Source organism: Motacilla alba, chromosome 22 (genome assembly GCF_015832195.1).
Source record: "Motacilla alba alba isolate MOTALB_02 chromosome 22, Motacilla_alba_V1.0_pri, whole genome shotgun sequence".
Classification (NCBI taxonomy): Eukaryota; Metazoa; Chordata; class Aves; order Passeriformes; family Motacillidae; genus Motacilla; species Motacilla alba.
Window position 1 is genome coordinate 3,629,631 of NC_052037.1, and position 26,461 is coordinate 3,656,091.

At 49.6% G+C, this 26,461-nt stretch overlaps 1 protein-coding gene across 2 annotated transcripts in view; it reads left to right on the forward strand.

The window, feature by feature from the left end:
- ZMAT4 (zinc finger matrin-type 4) overlaps positions 1–26,461 on the forward strand; it is a 55,005-nt gene that overhangs the window by 15,254 nt on the left and 13,290 nt on the right. For both annotated transcript variants that reach the window (XM_038160372.1, XM_038160371.1), the window contains 4 exons: positions 1,114–1,215; positions 13,723–13,812; positions 19,644–19,800; positions 25,898–26,128. In XM_038160372.1, coding sequence (XP_038016300.1) covers positions 1,114–1,215; positions 13,723–13,812; positions 19,644–19,800; positions 25,898–26,128 — 580 coding nt within the window. The remainder of the gene's footprint in view (positions 1–1,113; positions 1,216–13,722; positions 13,813–19,643; positions 19,801–25,897; positions 26,129–26,461) is intronic.

Sequence of the window (26,461 nt, forward strand, 5' to 3'; positions counted from 1 at the left end):
GGTTTTAAAGGTGCAAGTGTCCTCCTTGAAAGTTCTGGGGAACACATAAATATTTAAACAGCTGCTGGAGTGCAGCACAGCCCAGTAAATCATCCAAACAATTCTCTTCCACATCTAAATTGAGAAGTACAACAGAGTGCTCCTCCAGCTTAAAACCACCTTCCTCCAGGTTGTGATGCTGTTTGCCTTCTCTATAAAAGTCTTTATAAGCTCTTTTATTGTTGTGTAACAAATGGCCAAGTCTGTTTTGAGCCATGAGGGATCTCTGTCAGAGCTGGTTCTGTGCATGGTGCTCCTAGATGGGAAAGGTGATGAAGAGCAGCTGTTCCCAAGTAGCTCAGCCGTGGGTGTCGGGGCAGGACAGCCGTGCTGGGGGACCTGTGCTGTGTCTGTGGCATTCAGAGGATGGCTGTAGCTTGGGCACACCTGCCCTTTGTGTCTGACTGCTCCCATTGCAGCAGCAAAGGGGCCCTGCTCTGGTCCCAGGAACTGCCTGGGGTGAGGAATGAGCACTTGACGTGGCTGTTCTTGTATTTGTGGGGTTCCCAGAGGAAGGAAGGAATGATGAATCTGACTCCATGTGCTCAGAAGGCTCGTTTATGATTTTATGATACTATATTATATTAAGGAATACTAAATAAAGAATACAGAAAGGATACAGACAGAGGCTGAAAGATACTAATGAAAACTCGTGACTCTTTCCAGAGCCCTGACACAGCCTGGCCCTGATTGGCCAAAGAGTGAAAACAACTCACAGAAACCAATGGAACAATCACCTGTGGGTAAACAATGTCCAAACCACATTCCACAGCAGCAAAACACAGCAGAAGCAAATCAGATAATTATTGTTTTTCTTTTTCTCCGAGTCTTCTCAGCTTCCCAGGAGCAAAATCCTGGGCGAAGGGATTTTTCCAGAAAATATGGCTGTGACAGGGGGCCCGTCTGTGTGTCACACTTACACCTGTATAACACTGGTTTCACTCCCTCATGGTGACAAGAACTGCTTGGCTCAAGTGTTGCCTTGCCCTTGGCTCTGTAGGAGCCTTGTCAGACACATCTGCCTGCTTCCTGTAACTGATTCTGCTTCTTGTCTCTTCTCTGTGTCATGCCCAGATGAAATCCTCTGACATCGACCAAGAATTGTTCACTGAAAGTTACTGCAAGGTGTGCAGTGCTCAGCTGATCTCCGAGTCCCAGCGCGTGGCCCATTACGAGGTAGGATGCTCTTGGTCTGTCCCTCCAGTTGCAGTTCTGCTTGGAAGAGTCAGCATTTGAAGAGCTGTTTTTACTGGTTTTACTGGTTTTACACTCGCTCTGTCAGTGATGTCACTGCAGCGGTGTCTGCTGCGTGTCTGGCTTTTCCTTCTGTTTTTGCCAAGTCAGCCTGCAATTTGATCAGGGCTGGAGGAAACTCAGTTAGCAAGGAGAGCAATTAAGAGTGCAGCAAAACAAGCTCAGGTTGTATTAAATGTGCTGCACTGTGGTTTGGTGAGTAGGAATCACTGATAGTGCAGAGAAGAGATTAGAATTTGTGAATGTGTTTAAGCACTTAAGAGGTAGTGAGCAATGAATAATTAGAAAGGATGGATTATTAGAGACATGTTAGAACAGCAATTAACAGCACTGCATATCTTCAAAACAAACTTAAATACATTCCTGTTAAACAACGAGGAAATTATGATGCTGTAAAATCCTTTAGGGAAGGAAACCCACTGTCTGGGTGTAGATCCTGCCAGGGTGAGGGGCTTTTGGTGTTCACCTGATGGGAGAACAGAGATTCTCAGGTTCAAATGCAGAGGAGGTGCAGGGTCACTGTGTGGTGGCTGTGCACGAGGGAATGTCCTCACCTGGGGGCATCTGAGATGCTCAGCCTGTCCTGGAGGATTCCAGAAGTGATGCAGGTCTGCATTATCTGTAAAACATGTTTGTGTATAGAGAATAAATTATATTAACTCTTTATATCCATAATATATAAAATAGCGACAATACAGATATTTGGATAATGTGGAATAATTTGGTTGGATTTTGGTGATCATGGAGGTCTTCCTAACTGATTCTGTGTGATGAGCCAGGGGATGAGGGACTTCTGCACTCAGGGGAGATGTGCTTTGCTTCTGTTTTTGGCTACATGGAGACTCCCAGTGCCTGCAGAGTTCCAGCAGATGCAGGGTTTGTGCACAGGGACCTGGGAGATGAAGTTACCCCGAGCATTTGCTTGACTTGAGTGTTTTGCAGTTGATATACGAGGGAGACAATTGTGTGGCCAGTGGAGAATGTGCAGGAAGCTTAATGTACATGATCTGAGGATGCTGTGCTGCATTAATTAACAATGGGAACAAGAATGTACGTTTGCTTGTAGGGCACTTTACGTGTCTGTTTTGGTGAATTTCTTAGGAGCTCTTCTGTAACTGCTCCTCTGGCTGCCCTCTGTGTGCAGCAGAGATCCCTGGCAACTCTGTGAAGTTGAAGGCTGCAGTTTTAGGGGCACCTTGCAGGTCTTGATTCTGGGCACCGTGGATGCCAGATTTTGCCTGCAGGAGGCAGGAGCATTGCTGCAGAAACAGGAGCAGCGCCTGGTGAGCCACAGGGTGCTCAGCCAATCTCGTCTCCTCTGCGCCTGTCACTGTAGGTTTGAGCTGAATCATTAATTCATAGCAGATGTTTCTGAAATGTGGAAAACAACACTGTTTTCTGTTGTATATTTTAGTGTGAGGTGTTGTGCTCGTTTGTCATCCGCTGTGAAATCCCAGCAGACGCTGGAGATGTTTGGCACAATAATGTCATTCCCAAGCCTTGCTGGTGGGTTGCATAACACAGAGCAGAGGCTCCGAGTGAGCGAGCTGTAAAGACTAGTTAGGATCCCCTCAGGTGGCCCAGAGGCTGGGAGTGCCTCTGCCCTGTGGCTGTGCCACGGTTTGCCTCTCTCAGTGTCCCTTTGGGGCATCTGTTCTGGTCACCACTCCCAAGTGTGATGCTCGTTCTCGTGGTAACCTTCTGGCACCCTGTCCCCAAGAGCCCACAGGCACGTGAGAGGCTGAAAACTGCCCTGAGGTTTTCCAGAGAGGTGGAGATGGGGGCTCCATCCTGCCTGAGACTGCCAGCCCTTGCTGCAGGCCATTAGTTAATAGCAGGAGTGTAAAATTCACTGTTTCTTTCTAATTATAAAGTAGCTGGTCACAATTTTCACACCTTTCTTTTTTTTTTTTTTTACTTTCAGAAAGTGCTGTATAGTTAAAACTTATTTTCATAGGGGAAATAGCAACTTCAGAAGACTGAATTTTCTTGCAAATCTGTTTCCAGGAGCCCTGGGGGTGGCCACCCATGGGTGCTGAGGACCCTTGGTGGAGGTGTGCAGCCGGGGATGCTGGGTGCCAGGGCTCTGTCTGGGTTTGTTTTGGTCAGCAGTGCCCTTCCTGAGCGAGCCTGGAGAGAAAGGGAATTGATCCACTGCCTCACTAGCGCAGTCAAGTGAGCTCTGCAGCCCTTGTGCCAGGGACTGGAATCTTGGCTCTCTGTGCATGCAAAATAAGACATTTCTCTGTAAGAAAATAGAGGGAAGCAGCCTATGAAAGGGGGACGTTTTTATCTTGCCAAACAGGAATAGTCAGTTCCAATCGCTGTCTCATCTCCTTCTCCAAATCACCAACCAATAACTTTTCTTCTGTGCTGCTTTGCCAGGAATAAAAAATGATTTTATGTCAGTCACACAGCATTAAGTGATATTATTTCCAAGGGCAAGTGTAGTGGAAAAATGACAAAAGGATCAGAGTGTTTGCAGCGCTTTGTGCTTCCAGCTTGACATACAGCAAATTCTGCCTTTATTACATGTGCTTCATGCAACTGTGTTTCTGGCTTTGTCCCATGTGTCTGATGCACCCTGGCTCTCCTTCCCGTGGTGAAAGTGCCAGGTCCTGCCCTCCTCTGGAGGGTTCACCCCAGGACAGAGCTGAGCCCTGGGGTATTGACTAGCAGTGATGTTCCCAAATGAGGAGATGTTAAGGATGAGGAGATGCTTAAGGAGCCCCGTGCACGCTGCAGTGCCAGGGCTGGTGCTGGGCACTGAGTGAGGGATGAGGCAAACCTTACTGGTTGGTTCAGTGCCCCAAAGAGTGTGCATTTGCATATTTTAATTCCGCAAGCAAATTAAAATCTCAGTTTGTCCCCTGAAGTATCAGAAAACTCCCTCCTCACTTCTGTTTCTGGAATAAGGCAGAATTTCGGATGCCTGAGGCAATCCCTGGCTGGCACTCGCTGTGCTGCTTTGCCATGCCAAGTATCCCCGAGCTGCCCTGGCTCCCCTTTCCTCCTTGGGAGGAACAAAAGGGAACAGCGTGGCTGTCAGCTGAGGAATCCCTGTGCTGCAGGTGACGGCTGGCTGTGTGGGGCAGGAGGTGGCCAGGCACGGTTTAGGGAGGGTGTTTCACACCTTGTGGTCCAAGGGGTGACAATGTGCTTGCTGCAATGCCATTGGAAGTCTGTGCCGCAGAAATGGGGTTTTTCTTTTCTGTATCTCTGCATCTTTCCTTCCTCTGGAGCCGGAAGCCTCCTTGGCACTGGATTCCCTCTGGATTACCTGTAATTTAACACTTCCTTCCAGCTCTGTCTTTGAGAGAGCTTGTGTTAATCACTTCGGTGAGCTGCTCTGTAAATTAAAAAGCTAAAACAAAGAGAGCTAAGGTTTCTTAGTTAGCTCTGAGTCCTCATCTCTATGTAGAAGTGTTCACAGCCATTAGGAAGATGTTACCATTTATTTTCACGTTTCCCCTTGAAAATCCTGCAGGAAAATTACCTCATATACAAAGTTGCTCTCAGATTTCACCCTGAGCTGAACGTTCATCACCACATTTGCTCCTCAAGCTGCTGTAATGCTCTTCTCCATTTCCTCCATAATCTTTATTGCTTCAGGTGTTCAGAGAGAGCTTTATTTTTCCATTTAAAATGAAGGAAGATGCCAGGTCTGGAGGAAGAGCAGCCCAGGAGGGGCCCGTGCAAGTGTCTGCTCACCTTATGGGATGCAGGAATGCTGCTTGAATGCTTGTGGTGGAGCAGCAGGGGAGGGCAGAGGCAAAGCATATTAAAATTCAAATGCAGAAGAAACTGGGGAGAACAAATCAAGTGCCATGCCCTTTGGCTCCTCTCCGGAGCTGTGCGCTGTGGAATTTCTCACTCTGTCTCCAGAGCAAAGCAGCCGAGAGGTATCGACAGCCTCATCAGTGCTCCTTGTCTGCCGGGCTGGAGTGGTGCTGGGGTTAATCTGCTTCCAGTTGGGCTGTCCTTGGCTGGAAACGTGTAAAGCAATGGCTTGTCTGAAGGAATAATAAACATTGTTTACTATTGGCACATTAGTGCCTTAAGGATCAAGATGTGTGTGCTCACAGAGGCAGTCCTGTGTCTGAAATATTAATGTGCTGCAAGAGCACGTACTCTATTTAACAAAATAAATGCTGTGCTAGAAAGCAAGGAGCTGGAATGTTATGTTTCTACTCCCAGCTCCCTGTGTGAGATGCTGCAAGCATTTCCAGGATGGAGGAGTGGAAAGGATGGGCTTTGGCTCAAGGTAAAGGCTGCACAGGGCTGTTGTGTGTCAGGCTCTGCTGATGTCAGTGATCATGGAAGGGAATGTGACATTTGCTGGCCACAGCCTCTGTTCTGGAATAAGGCACCTGCCATGCTGTCACCTGCCATGCTGTCTTGCTGTGGTGGCAGTGACATGTAAATCCTTCAGAGGATGAAGGAGGAGGGGACACCCTGCCTGTTGTTGCCATGTCCTTCCCCAGCACTGCTGGCATCTGCTCTGCTGTGGTGATGAGGGTTTTTGCTGGCTGCTCAAACATTACTGCCATCCTGCAGATCATGCTGGTGTTGGATAGAAGAGCCTTGGCTGGAGGAGAAAAAGCTAAAGAGGGCATATTTGTGTTGCAGAGATGATAAAGGTGCTGCTCTGTTCTTTTTTTTTTGTGCACGTGCCAGCCTGCCACGGATATTCCTTGGCAGTTTGTGTCGTGGTGTCAGCCCCAGTTCAAGTATGCTGAGGAAAACGTGGCCACCCATTGTGTACGAGGGAGATAGGTGGCTGCCAGGCTTTTAGGGCACAGGGCTCGTGCTTCTCTCTGCATGCAGGGCAGCAGCAGCTGCTGCATCACGGTGGGAGCTAGTGGAGATGGGATGGGACTTTACAAGGCTCTGTGTTACTGCTCTGTTGTCAACATTAATGGCTGAGCATTATTTTTAATGCACTCCCAGTGTCAAAATCTATTGCTAAACAGCAGCAACAGCAGAGCAGATGAAGCCCTGTGCACAGCTCCCTTCCCAGGTACCTCTGCACGGAGGCCTATTGCTCTCTAAAAATAGCTGGAGTTAAAAGGTCCTTCAGAGCAGCAGTAAAACACACCGGGAAAATGGGACCCCAGGGTTAGCGGTAGTGGGGAGGCATAATTCAAGCTACACGGAATGAAAGCAAAGAGAGGTTGCACTGGCTCACCATGGCCAGTGTCCCTGGGAGACGAGTTCCTGCAGCTCTTGCCCTTCGGCAGCGTGCCTTGCTGATCCCGCTGCACTGGAGGGCACCTCTTTGTTCCAGGTATTCCCTCCTGCCTGTGCTCAGTGTTCAAACTCCCAGCCCATGTTTGGGTTGGGGTTCTGGCTGTTTGGAAGCAGTCTGTAGCTCTGTGTGTGTTGTGACAGACCCGCCCCCGGGCGCTCAGGAGTGACTGGCACTGACGCGCTGCTGCGGGGATTTGTTCCACGCGGATCAAACTGGGGGGGCAATGGGAGCAGCAGCACTGCTGGGGGGCTGCTGGGGCAGCTCATGTGCACTGTGACAGACACTGTGTGTGTGTTAACTCTTCTGTTGCCTGCTGGTGCTGGGATGGGGGTGTACCCGTGGTGAAGCCCACCCACGCCTCCAATATCAGTCCCCAAGAGCAGTGTGACCCAGGATGGGGGACTCGAGCTGCAGGTGTGACCCAGGATGAGGGACTGGAGCTGCAGGTGTGACCCAGGATGAGGGACTGGAGCTGCAGGTGTGACCCAGGACGGGGGACTCGAGCTGCAGGTGTGACCCAGGACGGGGGACTCGAGCTGCAGGTGTGACACACGATGGGGGACTCGAGCTGCAGGTGTGACCCAGGATGAGGGACTCGAGCTGCAGGTGTGTGTGTCACCCAGGACGGGGGACTTGAGCTGCAGGTGTGACCCAGGATGAGGGACTGGAGCTGCAGGTGTGTGTGACCCAGGATGGGGGACTCGAGCTGCAGGTGTGGCCCAGGACAAGAGACTCGAGCTGCAGGTGTGACCCAGGATGAGGGACTCGAGCTGCAGGTGTGTGTGACCCAGGATGGGGGACTGGAGCTGCAGGTGTGACCCAGGATGGGGGACTCGAGCTGCAGGTGTGACCCAGGATGGGGGACTCGAGCTGCAGGTGTGACCCAGGACGAGCTGCAGGTGTGTGTGACCCAGGATGGGGGACTGGAGCTGCAGGTGTGACCCAGGACGGGGGACTCGAGCTGCAGGTGTGACCCAGGACGGGGGACTGGAGCTGCAGGTGTGACCCAGGATGAGGGACTGGAGCTGCAGGTGTGACCCAGGATGAGGGACTGGAGCTGCAGGTGTGACCCAGGATGGGGGACTGGAGCTGCAGGTGTGACCCAGGATGGGGGACTGGAGCTGCAGGTGTGACCCAGGATGAGGGACGTGAGCTGCAGGTGTGTGTGACCCAGGATGAGGGACGTGAGCTGCAGGTGTGACCCAGGATGAGGGACTCGAGCTGCAGGTGTGACCCAGGATGGGGGACTCGAGCTGCAGGTGTGACCCAGGATGAGGGACTGGAGCTGCAGGTGTGACCCAGGATGAGGGACTGGAGCTGCAGGTGTGACCCAGGATGGGGGACTGGAGCTGCAGGTGTGACCCAGGATGAGGGACTGGAGCTGCAGGTGTGTGTGACCCAGGATGGGGGACTGGAGCTGCAGGTGTGACCCAGGACGGGGGACTGGAGCTGCAGGTGTGACCCAGGATGAGGGACTGGAGCTGCAGGTGTGACCCAGGATGAGGGACTGGAGCTGCAGGTGTGACCCAGGATGGGGGACTGGAGCTGCAGGTGTGACCCAGGATGAGGGACTCGAGCTTCAGGTGAGCAGCAGGAATTTAGCTTGCTGTGTGGAGCACGTATCAGAAGTTCCCAGCCTGCTCACTCTGTCCCTGCATCCCCTTTCCCTTGGCATGTGTACAGAATCCTAGAAGGGGCTGACTTGGAAGGGGCCTTTCAAGGTCTAGTCCAGCCTCTGCCAAGAGCAGGGACACCCTCAGCTCAATCAGGTTGCTCAGGGAGGTACATTGCCATGGAAATCATGGAAATCATGGAAAAAAATCCCATAATACCAACGGATTCAATGCATGGTTGCATTAGTGTAGATGTAAGATCCACCTGCAGAAGGAATGTGAGGGAATGACATAAGAAGGGACTACCAGTGGGTTTAGGGAGGAGCAGGTGCCCGTGGTGGCCCTGGGTATGGGGGACAGGTCTGTGGGTGGCAGCACCGTGAGAGCCAGGTGCTGAGCCTGGCTGCTCCTGCCATGCTGCTCTGGCAGCAGCTTCTAAGGAGAGTTATTGCCTCTCCACAGGGTACCCAGCAGCGTGTTGGCCAAGAGATCCTTTGACTACAGTCAAAACCCACATAGGAAGCAGTAAAGCTAAAGATCACAGCTGAAATGGTGATTCCTGAGACAGAAAATTCATGCGTAGGATCCCCACTTGGAGTCAGCCTGGCCATCCAGGTGGAATGATGTAAGGAATAAGCAGATATAAGGAAGTGGAGCTAGTGATTGCTTGGCTGAATAGATCCTCAGTAGTTGCCTTAATGTGTAAACAAATCAATGTCCAAACGACTAATGTGCCTCTCTTTGCTTTGGAGCAGCTGGTTTGATGGGGGTGCAAATTCAGCTGAGCACTTGGGAATTGCAGACACATTTCTGTGTGCCCAGGAAGGCAAAAGCATGAGTAGACACTTTTAAAAAAATTAACTCGTGGAGGAAAAAGGGGAAGTTGATAGAGATGACCATAAATTATAAATGAGGCTTTTCAAAAATTACAAAGGGAGGAAAAGGACATTGGCATCCAGCAGTGTCTGGAATAACAGCCGGGGAGTTCAGCTCTGCAGCGAACCACAGGGATCTTGACAATGTTTGTTGTGTGGGTAGCAGAGGCAGAAAAGGGAAGGCATTTGCTGAAAATACTTCTCCTGTCTATTTAAAAAATGCAGAGGATGTTGTTATATCATAGAGGAAGAAATAGATTGGTTCCATTCCAGTAGAAATTTGGAAGGTTGTTAGGCAGCGATTACAAATTCCAGAATGATGTCGTTTAGGTCAGCAGGTCCAAGTAATTCACAAGTGGGTGCTTGAAGTGCGCTGGCCACGTGCTGTGCACTGTCACTGCTGACCCTGTGGCCGTGGGAAAGAGGAGGAAGAGGAGGAAGCAAGCACAGGGCCAGGCATGGCAGTGCCAGGGGAGCCGGAGCTGTCGGGCTTGGCACAGCTCCTGGGGAAAGGGGCTGCAGGACCATGGAGCGGGGTTTCTGCACAAGGTTTGGACAGCTGGGCCAGCCATAATAACTTCCTCTCTTTTGATGAGATTACAAGTAGGGCCAATACAGATCATAAAATCGGTGTAACCATGTGACTGCGTGTTGCGTGGCAATTTAATTAAGAAACTGCCAGCACGCTAAAAAATCAACACAGTGTACACTAAAAGGATTAAAACCCAACCAATGACCGTCTGAAAAGGAGGTTAATAAAGACTAAGAGAAGCACAGTTCCTTCCTTCATCTCTCACCTGTGTCTCTGCTGGTGCTTGGTGCAGTTGTGTGCTCCTTGGGGGGGGTCCCTGGCCTCTTTGGAGAAGAGGTGACAGAGAAGGAAGAGCAGGAGAGGAAAGCTGAACTGCCCAAAACCACGAAGCTGCCAGCGCGGGAGGCAGCAAGGATTGATGAAGGGATATATGGGGAATAGGGAAATGAGATTATGTGCTAGCACAGCCTGAGGGAAGCTGCAGAGATGGTTGGTTTGAGCCTGATGGCAGGAGACAGGAAGAGGGCTCTCACAAGCAAAGTGTTTTAGACTGCTGGATCAGCTTGACTCATGGTGCAAAGTGGGAGCAGTTCGGGGCCATGGTGGGGTCTGAGCTCCTCAGCTGGTGAGGGGACTCCTCTCGCAGACCCTGGGCAAACGCAGAAGGGAAGAGCTGAGTGTGTCTGTGTAGCCTGGAGACCCCCGGGCTGCAGTGCCTCAGCTGGCAGCTCCTGGCGTGTGAGGGGAGATGGGTCAGTCCTCCCCAGAGCCGCTGGTCCATCCCAGAGGAGGGATGAGAAGCCCCTCCATCAACAGGGGGATCCCGGGTCCTGCCAGCTGCCTCTGCTCCTGCAGGGACCTCCCTGCCTGCTCCAGGCACAGTGTGCTGCAAAACCCAATTTATGCAAAATCAGATTGCATTTCATAGCACAATTTAGCTCTGTTCTGCCCTTTTATGTTTTAGGGTTGAATTGCCAGAAGTTTGCTGTCTCTGCCACGATCTTCTGTACTAGAGTAGATTTGATAGAGATAGAGATGATCCATTTATTTACTTTTATTGATGAGCCTTACAGCAGCAAATGAGCTTGCAATGCAGAACTCTGCAGCAGCTGTGTGAAAACAGACTGAGCTCCCTGCATAGTCAGGGCTGGTTTTCAAGCCTGCAATATTAAACCAGACTTTGTGCCTTTAAAAGGTGCTATTTCCACCAGAGACTGGAAAGTGAGAATGCCTTTGGTGTAACACTTTGTGCAGCTACAAAAGAAATATTCACGGGCACAGAAACACGCTTATTGCACCCAAAATGAGGTTGTGGTGGCTGTTGGAGCACAAGGCAGCGTGCTTATTCTGCCCTGTGGATTTACAGATGTAAAATGGTAAAATGGGCAAGGTTTTGTCTTTCCTAAAGCTTGTGGATGTGGTGAGATGGGTCAGAATGGGAGCTGGAGGTGCCCTAATCCCAGTTTTCAAGCTCTTGTTCGTGGTTGTTCCTTTGGCCCCCCCGTGAGTCTGGCACTTGCCCTCCTGGTGCCTTGAAGCTGCAGGTTTTCAGCAGGGAGAGGATAACCCGCAGTGCTGTTTGCGAGCAGCACGCTCAGAATAATCACTGTGCTCCTGCCGTGCTCCTGCTGGCGTGTTGGGATGATAAATACACATGTAAATGTAGAAAATGCCAGAGATAAAATGGATGACAAATGGGCTGTGCTTGCTCTGCTCTGCAGAGGGAAGGAGATGCTCACCACATACGCGCGGAGGCCAGGGATGATTTTAAGCTCCACTTTTATGATCATAAGATAATAAGGTTGCATAAGGAGCTGTGTAGTTCTAAATTATGCCAAACATAAGTTATTTCTTTACCTTGGCTCTCACAAATCCAAACAATTGCGCCAAGAAAGGTGAGAGGTGTTTTACGGGAGGCTGAAGCTTTGCTGTCTTTTAACGCTGACATCTGGGCACCGTTTATGGTCCAGCTGAGTGCCACGGAGCAGAACCATAAAAAAATGATTCCTCCTAACATGTTTGCAGCTTACACATGCCCAGCAAGCCCTCCCAAGATTTTTGCCCTCCGAAGGGAGCAGGCTGTGGCTGTGTGCGCGTGGGCATCGTGACGTGCTGGATGAAGCCAGCCGAGGGAAGAGCCTCGTGACTCTGGGGAGGATGACTCGAGGGAGGCTGACTGCTCTGCGGGGTGTCAGCGCTCAGGAAAGAAATCCAGCTGGAAAACTCTGGCCTTCACAGCAATGGGTTTGACTGGCCCTGTGTGGTGCAAGGCACCCTGCTAAGCGTCACTTCAGCCAGGAGGTTGGGAGTGCAGCCAAGCACCAGGAGTGGTGTTGCACCTCTGTGCATTTCAAACATCTTTTTTTTTGTCATTTTCTGATTAAGCAGTCACTGTCTGTCTGAACCCAGGACATCCCTCTGGCTGCCCTGGAGGACTCGAGGTGCTGGCAAGGGGCTCAGAGACCTTGGCATGGAGTCAAAGACACCATTTTAACCCATGGAGAAAATTACCAACTTCATGTGAAGATACCCAAGCCACGAAAGTTTAAGTAGAATGATGGTTAGTTTGTCACAGGGTGGCAAAATAGAATTTTGGGGTTTTTAGAATGGGGGTTCAAGAGGCAAGATGGAGGGGTTTGGGCATGTCTTGTCCTTCCTTCTTCTTCTTGTCCTCCACTTTCTGCTGCACTTTTGGATTGGTTTAGAGTAGAGACAGACTGTCCAACATAGGTGATAGGTATTGGAAAATCATTGTAAAGAAAGCACACGTAGTTGTTAGTATAAAAAGCTAACACGGCCCCAAGGGCGGTCAGTGTGCCACGGGCTGAGCTGCCAGCCAGAGCTCAGCAGGCCAGAGACAGAATGGATTGGGTAAGAGAAAACAAACAACCTTGAGAAGCAGAGGCAGGGAATCCTGACTCCTCCTTCAATTGTGGGGCTGGGAAAAGGAGACTTTCGAACAGCTCGGGGTCATCTCAACCACAGAGACTCCAAGAGCTGCCTGGGTTGCTCATCTGATAGCTGGAGCTTTGGGGTTTCCTGCACTTTGCTCTCACCATGGAAGGTCACATTTGCTAAATGCAGCAGGAAGACGAGCTGGGGGACAGATATTTGACATTATTTGTCTTGACTGATTTGCTCTGTGGAAAAAATTATTGCATAGTCACATTCCTGCATGCGAATACAAATATAGCTCCCTGCAAATTTAGCTCCAAGTTTATACCACAGGAAAAAGAATGTTCCAGAACATGCTAATGGTAATTTAATATTTTTAAATTGCAGCTCTGTGATGTGAAATTACAACATTACGGTGCTGTTGTTCTCTGGGGCAGTTGGAAAGGGTGATTCAAAGGAAACATTTACATGGTAACAGCTCCCCATGTGTCTGCTGCCCATATGCTGGGTGCAGTTATTTCGTGGCTGCAGGCTTTTCCCCCCTGCATCTGGAGGAAGACAAGACCTGATGTAAGTCAGGGTTTTGAAGGTTTATGTCTGTGCTCCTGCTGTAGAAGCTTTAAAATCTTCCTTTAAGCCTTGCCAGTCCCAAAGATTTGCTTTGGCTGCAGCTGCTGGGGTCACCAGGGGAGCTCCTGTCTCTGCTGACCCTCACCTGCCTGTGAGCTCCAGCTGTGCCCAAGGGCAGTGTGAAACCTGCCCGTGTCTCCCTCACAGGAGATTTTTTTGCCCCTCTAGTGTTTCATCATTCTAGAAGCGTGGGAGCTGTGGGTTTGGTCTGTGTGTGTGCCTCTGACACCACAGGATGCTGTTGTGTCTCTGGCTGAAGCTCAGTACCCCCCATCTTTCCATCTGTCCCCCCATGGAAATGGTCTGGTAACAAATGCTGGCCTTCCCTGGCTCTGCTCCCTCTGTGTCTTGGAGGGCCTGCAGGCAGCAGCACTTGGAGAGGGGCCAGGGTGGGCCATTTCCTCTGCTAATGGCAGGTTTCACCCCACCGCTCATTTCAGCTGGGTGCAGAGCCCTGTGAAAATCCTGAGAAGTACAAATGCTCCTCACCTGGATCCCTCTGCCTTTTCTCCTCCAGCGGCGGAAGTGCACGGCAGGGGGATGTGAAATCTGACTGTGGGTTGGTGTCGTGAGCACAGCAACGGAGCCTCTTGCTCCTTGTGACCTCAGTTCTTTTTTTGTTTTGCCTTCCAGAGTCGGAAGCATGCCAGCAAAGTCCGCCTGTACTACATGCTGCACCCCGTCGATGGAGGCTGCCCCGCCAAAAAGCTCCGCTCAGAAAATGTGGGTACAGTCCCAGTCCCTGTTTGTTCAGCTGCTTTGTGCATCGTTGACTCTGGGCTACAACATTCTCTTACAGCCACAGATGATCAGGTGCCCAGAGGTAACATTTAGATTAGCTGAAATGCAAAGTAACTGGAAATAATTCTCAACTACACAAGAATTATTATGCGCATCAGCGACAGTAATTGTGTTTTTAGTTATTTGAATGTTCTTTCATAGGAAAAAATATGCTGATGGCAAATACTCAGGGCTTGCTCCATTTCTCCCAGAGCAGGCTGAGTCTGCTGGTGAGCAGCTGGGGCAGGTGATGGGGCAGTGCCTGTGGGAGGCTGGTCCCTCCAGGCGTGGGGTGACGGCCACTCTGGGGTGCTGCTGGCAGTGGAGCAGTGCTGGGGTCACTTCTAGACCCAACTTCCAGCGTGTGACACCCCTGTCAAGGCTGAGGGTCACTGGGCAGACAGGAGGACTCACACCTGGATGGTGTCTGGGAGCAGTGGTGGGTACAGAGTGCTGCAGGTACACCTGCCATGCAGTGCCGTGCCCTCCTGCTAGCAGATCAGGGGATGCCAGTGGTGCCACTGCAATGTCGGGGCTGAAAAACCCTGGGTGGGGGAGCAAGAGCAGTGTCACCTCCCCAGGCCTCTGGGGACTCCTTCTGGGAGTTGATGTGCTTTATCCAAAGGCTCCTCACTCACCTTTGCTCTCAGCCTGCAAGTTTAAAGATTGGCCACTGGCCATTAGCTGTGTTCCAATCAACAAAGGAAGGTGAGGAACTGGACCAGCTCACAGCCATTTGTCAGGCAGCAGATAGAAGGAGGCTGAATTTTTAAGAGATGTCTTCATGGGGAATTATTCATTTGGCTCCTTCCCACGTTCTGGGGTTCGTGAGAGCTGCAGTGAGGCTCCCAGCCTGCAGCATCCAAACCAGTTCAGTGTGACTGGGGCTGAGTGCTGTTGATATTCACTGTGACATCTTGTAATTAAAGGGAGAAGCACACAAGTTTTGCCCAAGGAATCTGAAAGCTCATTTATGTAGTAATTGAAAGACTAGTGAACTTTTGTGCTGCACACAGAAAATTGAAACACTCGTGAGCTTTTGTGCTGCACACAGAAAATTGAAACACTCGTGAGCTTTTGTGCTGCACACAGACCAATTGCAGGTGCAATCTGCCCCTCCACAGCAGGACTTTGCAGTGATTTTATTGAGCTGTTAATGACAGTGTGGGCACTACAATGGACAGACATACAGACAGGGAACAGAGTCCTCTAAGGGGTTTGGTTACATCTAACAAGGAGCCACAAACTGCATGGGCACCTCAGCATGGGATGTGGAGGACAGAGAGCCAATCAGACCTCAAATAAGTCAAAGTTGAGCTATTTCCCACTGCTTTTGTGAAAGGCAATGTGGAGAAGGAATGTAATTCTGTGTTTGCTGATGCTTTTCCCAAGGGCAGCCCTAGTGGGGGTGGATTAACACGTCCTCATGTTCTAGGTGAATGCTAGGCTAGGCCAGACCTAAATGCTAAAATTATTTGTGTTGTAAAAATATAGCAGGGAAAATCTGCCAACATTTACAGCTCAGAGTAGGCCTGTTGCTGATCAGATATTATACAAGCCTTTGCATTTAGAGAGAGCAGAACTATTTAGGATGTCTCTAGTGCTGCACAATCACATCCCTGCCATGTGCACATGCAGTGCCCAATCCTAGCAGTGTCACTCAGGCCATGGCACAGTGACTTTAATGAGTATTAGAAACAATCCATGAAAACCAATTACGTTTGTGTAGAAGCAGCTGCAGCTAAAAAGGGAATATTGGCCTTTTTTTCATCAAAACTGTTAGATGGCTGAATGCCATTGGGTTTGTGTTCTGCTGACCACAAAACTAACGCCTTGTCCTTCTGCCAGGTGGCAGCAGGAGGGTGAGGTGGCTGCAGCTGTGGATACTCAGTGCAACGGGATTGGAAACAGCATTTGCTTCCTGACCTTTCTGTGAGGCCAAGGGAAGGGTTGGCTGCTGTTTGAGGACTGCAAAAACACTGCATTTCCAAAGCACCCCTTAGCCCTTTGGAAGGAAAAGTAGAAGCCTTATACAAGTAGTCTTCCCATGGATTACTCAGCTGTTGTGCTCTTCATTATTGGTTTGATTTGGTGTGGAGGAGGGGAAAACCCTCATGTCTTGACCTTCCATGAACTGGTACTTGCTTTTTGCTGGTACCATGACAAAAACGTGCTCCAGAAGGGAAATGGCCTGAATTTCCTATGGAGCAGCACAAGAAAGCAGCTCTTTACAGCAGCACCTTCATGCACCAAAAATTAATTCAAATTTAAAAGTCACTTTGCAGCACTGTAATGCTGTGGTTTATACTGCTGTATATACGGTTTGTATAATCTTTTCTTCTTAGTAAAACTTGGGAAATGAAGACAGCAGATCTGTATCTGTGGAATAGAAATCCTTACTTTTCCTGTGGATTGCTTAAGGAGCATCCAGCAAAGGACTGCAAGTGGCCTGTGTGAGGATTATGCCTTTTAGCAGCTTGTTTAGCAGCTTGGTAAATAACTGAGGTTAATTCTGTTGGATATAGGAGACTGAAGTTTCTAATATTACAAAAAGAAGCCCTAAAAATGAGGCTGGAGAGAGGGAGAGTGGGGATGTCAGTGCTAGGAGATGGATATGAAGTCAGTGGTTTCTGTGCTGCATTGTAGTGAAGGTTTGCAAGGCAGGATGTAGAAATATCCCCTGGCTGGCTCTGGCAGCGCGGGGTGAAGGAGCTGCTGGTGGATTTACAGACCAGAGCTGTCAGTGCCTGTTCACTGTTTCAGCCCCAGGGGTGGATTGTATTTGTGGGGACCCCCGTGGCAGGAGGAATGATGGATCTGACTCCATGGTCTCAGAAGGCTGATTTATTATTTTATGATGCTATATTATATTAAAGAATACTAAACTAAACTATACTAAAGAATACAGAAAGGATACAGACAGAAGGCTAAAAAGATAATAATGAAACTCGTGACTCTTTCCAGAGCCCCGACACAGCTTGACCCTGGTTGGCCACAGAGTCAAAACAACTCACATCAGAAACCAATGAAACAATCACCTGTGGGTAAAAAAATCTCCAAACACATTTCAGATGAGCAAAACATAGGAAAATTAAATCAGATAATTATTGTTTTCCTTTTTCTCTGAGGCTTCTCAGCTTCCCAGGAGAAGAATCCTGGGCGAAGGGATTTTTCAGAGAACGTGAATGCCACAGGAGTGGACTGTGGTGGAGGAGGGCTGGGTGGGTGCAGAACAGCCCCAGGGAGCAGGCAGCTGCCCCGTGTAGAGCCCTGTGGCCCAGCTGAGGCATCCTGGGTGAGCAGCCACCTGCACAGCCCTGTCAGCGTGTCATTGAGCGGGTGACAAATGACACCCGGGTCAGCTTCCCCTGGCCTCTTGGGTTTCAGGTAAAACAGCCCCTGACAAATGAGAAGGCATAATTACCCTTCAGGGCTGGATCACCTGGAGCACCTCTGGCTCTCTGCAGGGGTTTGGTTGCTTGGTGGAGGAGGGAAGGGGAGTGATGCTGCTGAGGATGATCCAGTCCTGGGGAAATGCTTAACAGAGCACAAACACCTCGTGCATGGCACTTGGTGTATAAAACTGGCTGTGAGGGAGCTGAGGTCTGTCATGCATGTCCATAGGGGCCCACCAAGGGTTTGGGGACACCCCTCTCCTGCTGGAGGCTGAAGTCCTGTCCGCACATGGAGGTACTTGCCCCAGATGAGCTGCACAGCAAACTGTGGGTCAGGGTAAATGGGACCCTGAGCTCTGCATGAGGTATTGGAGGGCTCTTTGAGGAGGCTTTAATTTTTATTTTTTAATTGCAGTCTAGCTGAGAAAGTAGGTTGAAAAGGAAGAAATGTCACTGAAGAGCAGCCCTGGCAGAGGAAGAGACCCTGGTGCATTAACACCGAAGTGTATCAGCTTTTCAAACGAGCTCTGTTGGAGGCTCTTTATATGTTGCCACTGATGATCAATAGATACTGGAAATTTTCTACTCTGCTCTTAACTTTCAAGTGATTTCCCTTTGAAGGCATAAAATATCTTGAGAGAAAGCTATTTAAAAGAAGTGCAAATTACACTCAGAACAGTACCAATCACCTCTTGAGATTCCTCCCTAAGGTTTGATTTACAGTTATCAACAACAAAAAAGTGATGAAAAGCAGTCGTTTTTCTAAAAGTGATTTTTTTGGGGGGGGGGGGAAAATGACCTTCAGTGGTGGGTCAGGTGTCCACTCTGTGTTGGGTTCACCCAAGGCTGGGATTGGGTCCTGCTGGAGGGACCTGAGAGATTTCAGACAGTTCATTTATTTCTCCCACCTGCAGAGTGGGTTGTGCCCCCCAGTTGTGTCCCCCCCCCAGATGTTTTGGGGTCTGTCACAGTGATATTTTATGAAAACCCCTTTGCCAGGATTTTTTCTCAAATGTGGTTGTGTTGGTGGGGTCCCAGGACGAGGGAAGAGATGAGAATCTGGACTCCGTGTTTCAGAAGGCTGATTGATTATTTTCTGATATATATACTATTAAAAATGCTATACTAAAACTATACTAAAAGAGTAGAGAGAAAGGATTAATCAGAAGGCTGGAAAGGAGTAGAGAGTAATGATAAAAGCTTGTGACTCTCAGAGCCTTGGTTGGTCATTAAGTAGAAACAATCCACATGGACCAATCAAAAACCTGTTGCATTCCACAGCAGCAGATAATTATTGTTTTTCTTTTCCTCTGAGGCTTCTCAGCTTCCCAGGAGAAAAAAAAAAATCCTGGCAAAGGGATTTTCATGAAATATCTCTGTGACAGGGGTCTCTTAAAAAGGTGCATCAGGAGGAAGCACAGGTGTTGGGTGGCAGGGAGAGCTCTGGGGCTGTGTGACTCCCTCAGAGAGGAGGAGCAGAGGCTGAGGGAAGGGAGGCTCAGGGAGTGCCCAGAGCTCCACCTGGGACACAGGGACAGGCTGAGCTCCCAGTGCAGAGTGGAGGTGTCCCCAAGCTGGACACGGCTGGGACGAGGCAGGAGCAAGGGTGGGAGAGATGAGGAAGGTGAAAAATGCCAGTTGCTTGTTTTTAAGATTTTCAAGGCTTAATAGTAATAAAATGGTTATAAAAATAGTAATATAATTAGGGTAATAAAAATTTGGACAATTGGGATTAGGACAATACGAGACAATAAGGACAAAGAGTTTCTGACAGTCCGGGTGCCTTTTCTGGGCAAAATAAGCCCGAAAAAGGACCCACGTTCACAGAGGATTAACCCTTAAAAGCAACAGCCTGTTGCATATTCACACACCTCACCCATGATGCATCAATTCCATTCCAACAAAGGATTCTGTCTGGGCAGTGTCAGCTTCTTCCTCTGAATCCTGATGGTGTCTGCAGGGCTGAGGAGGCAGGAAGAAGTTCATTTCTTCTGATAATGGAGCAACAAATTCTTTTCCTCTGAAAGATTTTGGTGTCCTGTGGCTGCTATCTGGTGCCAGTACTTCATTCTTTTCTTAAAAAAATATCCCACATACACAGTTTCTATTTTAACATTATGTCATAACCTGAAACTATATTTAACACACTGCTTAAGAAAATCAATACAGCATCACTTTCTAACATAACACATAGAATATTCACCCTAATATTTGCGAAAAGCCAATCATAAAATACACATTTTTCACAGGAAGGGAAACCCCCTGGCAGCCATGGCCTTGGCATGACAACCTAGATTCCTCCCTCCTGTTCTTCTCCTTTCTCTCTGTGGCTGTGCTTACACACCTCTTTGTTTTGTCTGTGTTTTTGTCTCCACGCAGGGCAGTGATGGTGACTCAGTGGATAAGAACAAATGCTGCACACTATGTAACATGTCCTTTACCTCAGCAGTGGTGGCAGAATCGCATTACCAAGGGAAAATCCATGCCAAAAGGTTAAAACTGTTGCTAGGGGAGCAACCAGCACTGAAGGCCACAGGTGGGTGCAGAGGGGCTGGTGCAGAGGGGTCTTGGGGCTTGGCCAAGGGGCTGGCTCGGTGTGTGCAGGCAGGAAATGGGAACAACGTGGAAAGCTGAGTGGTGGTGGCTGGCACAAGCAGCTATTCATTTGTGTTGCTGTCACAACAACCTTTAAAAACTCCTGATGCTCATTACTGTCTGCTTTGTTTATGTAGATTAGGGGTTTATCAGCTGGGACTGGCCCCGGTGCCAGAGCCCTATCTCCAGCTCCACAGTTCCAAAGTGTTTTCTCAGAGGAGGACAATGTCTCCACTGGGTGCAGATAGCCAAGCCTGGCTTTAATTATCAGCAGTTTAATTATCAGCTCAGCTAATATGTTTAATAAACCTTTGGTGTTACTGTACAGTACAGACTATCATCTGCTCCTACCACAGAGGGAAAGGCAGGCTTTAAAAACCCTTGGATTGATTGTCTCTTTGATTTTTGCCCAGATGGGTTCTGTGCTTTCCTCCACAGTGATTCTAGTAATGCAGCCTATTAACTTTCACATTTAAAAAGTCAAATGTTGAAATTGGACAATTTAACCATCGTATTGTTTGCTTAACCATAAAGTCCCTGAAAACCACTAATAATCTGTGAAAAAAAAAAAAATTCCTCTGTGGTTGTGGAAGCAGAAAATGCTTGAACAAAGCACTCACCTTTCTCCAGGAAGGATTGCTGGGCTGAGGTCCTGCAGACAGATGTGACCCAGAATTGCTGCCAGTGGCACTTCCTTCAGCACAAAACACAAACGGAGCTGGGTGTACTGGACCCTGCCTAGCATTTAAATCCTAGGTGTGATTAGATAACAGGGGTTGACACTCTGTCTGTGGTTTTATTGCCTTTTTAACTTCACAGACTGTAGATGCTGATACAGAGAGTATGATTTGTGCTTTGCCAGGGTGGGCTTGGGAGCTGTTGGCCCCTTTGCCTGAGAGAATGTGGGGAATTGTGTCAGGTACTGCTTTGCTTGGTTTAACTGGCCATGCTGGGGCACCAGTTTGTCCTGTGGAGGAGAAGGTAAAGCCATGGCAGCACCCCTGGGTCAGCCAGGAGGAAGGCTCTCACTGAGCTGTCATGGTCACCTGCACCTCGCTCGTGTGGGGCTCCTCAGGCTGTTCCCTGCAGCTGGCACACAGCTGGCACGGAGAGCAGCAGGCACTCAAGCTTGGTGTTTGTGTGTCAGGGCTTGCTTGAGCCCCATCCCTGGAGTGCAGCCTGCCAGCAGCTCCTCCCCTGGCACCAAAGGACCTGCCACACACCCTGGTGCCCCTGGTGAGGTCCAGGGGAGCTGATGTTCACAGCAGTGCTGGATCTCTGATGGTGCACGGGCTGATCCCTGTGTTAGGCTGCCAATTTGGATTCACCCTTCAGCTGCAAGGCCTGGCCAGGGCAGGGCTTGCTTAGAGCTGTAGCCTTGCATTGTGGTTTTTTTGTCTCACTTTTTAATCATCTAGATCAGCCTCACAAGGCTCTTAGTGAGCCATGCTGCATGCCCTGGAGTAATGGGCTCTTCAGCCATCCTAATCACTGGGAAGGAGCATCTCAAGGACTCATCAGCTCTTACAGGCACTTGATCTGGAAGATGAAGCTGAGCTCAGGAATACATTAATAAGCACCTCCTTGCTCTCCAGGAGTTATCAGAAATATGCCCTTTGGACACAGCATTTTTCTGGGCTTTTACAGTCACCCAGCAATTTTCACTGGATTTTTGTCCCAGTCCTCTGTGGCTGGCACTGGGGAGCATGAAAGTCTCTCAGAGAGAGCTTCAGAGACTCCACTGCTCACGAGTCCTGAGAGCTAACCAAGCACAGCCCTGAGCGTGCTGGATGCTCCTGGGGAGGAGATTCTGCTGCTTGATATTCTGGGGTTTCTGTCTCATCAATCCCAAAGAAAACCACATCTATTCTTAGACCCCTTACGGAGATCGACGCTCTCCTTCACAGTTTCCATCCAGATGGAGCACAGATGTCCCGTTCTCTGCTGGTGCTTTCAGGAGAAGAAGTGGCCCAACAGTTGGGTTTCTCACAAAAACCATGTCTCATCGTGACAGCCAAGCAGTTGTGATCTTTCCTGTTCTCTGCTGTACAAGGCTGTAGCCCTCAGAGGCTTCATGTCAGCACTACTGCAGACGAATTCCTCCAGTCATTTCCAGCATCCCTTGTCAGTTTACATCCCATCATCACCACGAGTTATAAACCAAAGGATTGTGGGGAATAGCTGCTGAATTCATCAGTCCAAGTGTGAGGACCTGCAGGCATCATTCCAGGAAAGTGGCGATGGCCCTGGCTTTGTGTCTTGGTTTGGAAAGCCAGGTGCCTGCTGAGGAAGGCAGGAGCCTCCCCTGAAATGGAAAATGTAAACCTCCTTCCCCCTCCAAATTGCTATAAATTTTAAATTAAGGGCTCTCAGGCAAAAAATATGGGAGCAGGAAATACCAGTTCTTTAATAGGGAAGAAAATAAAAGGATAAAATAAACAGTGCAGTAAATAAAAACAACACTGACAGAGTCAGAAACAACCTGACACCCTGTGGGTCAGGGTGCTGGCAGCAGTCCCATTGGAATTGTGGCTGCAGCCCTCCTGCAGTGCCAGGGGTGGTTCTGCTGGAGCAGGGATCCTGGAGAAATCCAATGGGAATTGTGGCTCAGCCCTCCTGCAGTGCCAGGGGTGGTTCTGCTGGAGCAGGGATCCTGGAGAAATCCAATTGGAATTGTGGCTCAGCCCTCCTGCAGTGCCAGGGGTGGTTCTGCTGGAGCAGGGATCCTGGAGAAATCCAATGGGAATTGTGGCTGCAGCCCTCCTGCAGTGCCAGGGGTGGTTCTGCTGGAGCCGGGATCCTGGAGAAGGGTGGAGTCTCCCTCTGAAGCTCCAGGGGCAGAGGCAGCTGCTGTTCCTCTGGGAATCCAGTGCAGAGGCCGTGCTGGTGCTCCAGAATCCCAGATTATATCCAGGTGGGAATGCCTGGCTCCTCCCTCTGTGCAGAGCCTCTCCCAGGGGGATGCTGCAGTTCTTATCAGCCCTGCAGTGACACTCAATGGCCTCTTATCAGCAGATGTCCCCACAGAGGGAGGAGTGGCTGTGGCAGAGATAAGGAGAACTGCCCACTTGACAAAAGACAGCTGCCATCCAGATGGCAAATAGAATACATCTTGCCTTGCAATCTGGGACACTTTGGGACATCAAAAGGGACTGAGCAAATGGCTTTTTGGTTTGCGTGCTAGGATCTGTCCAGCAGCGGCTGGAATCTCAGTCCTAGATTTCTGGGATTTCTTCCGGAAAAAAAACTGAGTTTCCCAGTGCCTCCTTGTTGTGGCTCACTTAGTTCCTTGTCCTCATGCTGAGTTTCTGGAGTGTGCCAATGGAAGAAGTTGGGTGCCATTTAAATCCAGATTGGAATAAAAAGCTTTGGATGTGAGAAAGAAGTCAAACATTAGTTCATTGCCGGAGTGCTAAAGTGTTTCTAACTTTGTATTTTGCCTCTTGCAGCAAAGTAAGACTTTCTCACTTCCCTCCCACAGCGAAAGGGAACGTAAGGCAGACTGTCATGAGCTATTTAGCATTTTGAAATACTTGAAATAGTCAAACTCGCAGCTTTTATGTTTGTGTTTTAGATGGAGAAACATTTTTAACTTTTGACGTTTCCTGAGTGTTTATTATTAATTTTCATGTCGCTGCTCAGGGAACGATGGCATTTGCTGTTCTGCAGCAGTTGTGTAGTGCATATCAAAATGATAAATTCACATTTGTGGAGAAGTCAACTTTCATCTGTTTCTCTTTGGGAGAGTTTGGTAGACTTGGGATGCTTTCATTAATTGCCAGGCTGGGCTCAGCACACCTCAGGACTGCTGGGGGTTGTCAGTGGGACCTGAGGAATGTGACTTTAAAGAAAATATTTTGTACTGTGAGTGCTAAGAGGAAATCCTTGCCCGTGGCAGCCCCCATGCGATGCAGGATCTCTGCTGTGGAGCTGTAGCCCATGGTCCCATGGCAGCCAGCTGTGGATGTGGGCTAGGAGCAGGGCTGGGGTGGGCATGGGGGCTCTGGTGCCATCCCCTGCAGCAGGAGTGCCAGTTCCCCTGGCACCTCCCTCCTGCACGGAGTTTGGGGGAGCACAAGCCACCAGCCTCAGGGAGAGGGGCTCAGAGGCACAGCCAGGGGCTGCGAGCAGAGATGTTTCTGTCAGGTTTCCTTAGTGAGCAGGAGATGTAACTCCTGTGGACATCACCAGCTCCGTGAGCTTCAGCCTGTCTGGTCCCCCTCCAGCAGCAGTGTGCATAGAAACAAGGAGAGAGCTGGCCAAAAGATTGGATAGATTTAACTTTATAGCCTGGGGCTTGTGGAACAGCAGGTCAGATCTGTCGCAGAGCTCCTGGGCTGCTGAAATTGCTGGTTGTTCATAGTGCTCCAAACTTCTCTGCAGCTCAGTCTGGTCCCCTGGACTCAGCCCTGTCCCGGGATGCTGCAGAGGGCTGAGTCCCCCTGGCCTCAGCAGGGCTGTTCCAAGTGCCTGTGGCATCACTGGGCTCTGGGCATGGACCCCTCTCTCCTTGGGGAGTGCAGGAACACGTCTGCACGAAGCCAGCTGTGCTTGCTTTTCAGAGTCAAGCACTTGCAAAGGCTGTGTAATCCCAGTTTGAGCAGGAAATACTGCAATTCCCTGATTTTCTTCCTAATGACTGTGCTGGCCGCTGGCTTTGCTCTTTGCTCACACTGGCAGTTCTGCTGCATGCACCTTGCAGGGGCTGGGCCGTGTCTCTCCTGCTGGAACCATGGAAAAGACTTTTTTTTTAGGAGCAAAATCCAGCCAGACCCTGCCTGGCCCTGCCTGGAGCAGTTCTTGAGAGGCAGCGTCATCACTGCTGGAACTCTGATACCTTGGCAGTCATCATCAAAAACAATAGAAGGTTATAAACCCCTGGAAATTGATAAGGTTGTAAGTAATGTTATATGTAAGCTAGAATTTCCTTGAAGGGTGTCCCTTACTGAGCAGGTCAGCAGAAAATTTAGAACAATATTAACTTTCTCAAGCCGAGGAGTCAATCACAGTGGGCTCCAGGCATAATTATATGTCTAAAAATATCCCTGTGTTGCTGTTCCTGGTGTCAGACACTGAGGTGGGTTTGGCATTTGCTGCCCTGTGCGCTCATCAGGGCTCAGCTGGATCATCCCCTGATCAAAGACAGCCACCACACACCTCCAAATGTGCCTATTCCAGGACCATGGAGAGAGCAGGTTGTTAATTATTTAAAGAGCAGGCATTTCATCTGGAAAAGAAAGGAAAAGGAAAGCCACATAAAAGGGAATTTTTGAATGAAGTGTGATAATTAAGTGCTAGTCATTGTATATTTTTGTATCGCAGTGTTACGTGAACTTTATTTTACTTCAAACTCCTTTTTTTCCATGGGTTTGTGACTTGTATTGTGCAAAGTTGGGAAACTGTTGAACAAAGTGCCTTCCATTATATAAAGACTAATCACTCACTTTTCTTTGGGATGATTTGGGGGTCATATCTGTGTTCCTGGATGGGCTTTTGATGAATCTGAAGGAAAATAGAATTAAATTAAGGTTGTGTGTTGCTGGTACCCGACAATTCACAATGTGAAGGTCTTTGAAGGATGGGACTGGCTGTATGGCTTTCCCATTCTTTCTGAGACCAAGCAAATTGAAAAATAAGAATCCTGAGATAATGATAAATATGTCTCTCTGTCCTGAGAGGGAGATGGCTCTGCATGGTGTATTTATTCTCCACTGATGAATTTTCCTGGGAGTAGCAATCCAAGCAGGATAAGTTTAGCAAATTAGTCAGAACAGCGATAAGACGTGTAATTGCACCGAGAGCATCCTCCTTCCCAGTCAGTGAAATGCAGACAGCTGAGGAACAGTCCTGGGCTGTCCTTTCATGATGCTTTTTTTTTAATGAGAAATGGTAGCTTTCCAAGCAGCGCCATCCAGAACATCCACCGGGACGCCGTAACTGCAGCTAATTATTCCCTGTGTCTGCCGTGGGATCTTCCTCAGGCTCTGGCGTTCCTCAGGAGCCCAGCAAAGCTGACGTGTGCCCGTTGCCTTTTGCAGAGGCCGCGCTGGGCCCGCTGAAGGCGGCACGCACGGAGAGCGCCGCGGCGGTGCCGCCGCCGCCGCAGCAGCGCAGGGACTCGGACAGGCACTGCCAGCTCTGCACGGCCTGGTTCAACAACCCCCTGATGGCACAGCAGCACTACGAGGGCAAAAAGCACAAGAAGAACGCGGCCAGGGCCGACCTCCTGGAGCAGCTGGGCAAGACCCTCGACCTGGGGGAGCTGCGAGGTGAGAGACTGTGGAGACCCTGGAGGGGCATTCCCTGGTCTAGGCAGGCACAAGAAGCTTCCCTCAAAAAGCTGTTAGACCCCATTGGCTCCTTCCCCCGTTCCTGTGTCTGTTCCTATGTCCCTGAGGCACTCCCCCCTATTCCCTGATCAGCCCTCATCTTTGTACTGCCCCAGACCGGGGTCAGCCCCTGCAGAGGCAAAGCCAGATCCTCTGTGTGTGGGTGCTGGGACCTGAACATCTCACTGTGCAGCTGCATGAAACATCTGTGGATATTATGCAGAGGTCCTTTTTGCTTCCTTCCCCTGGACTGTGCTAGCAGCAATTCAGACT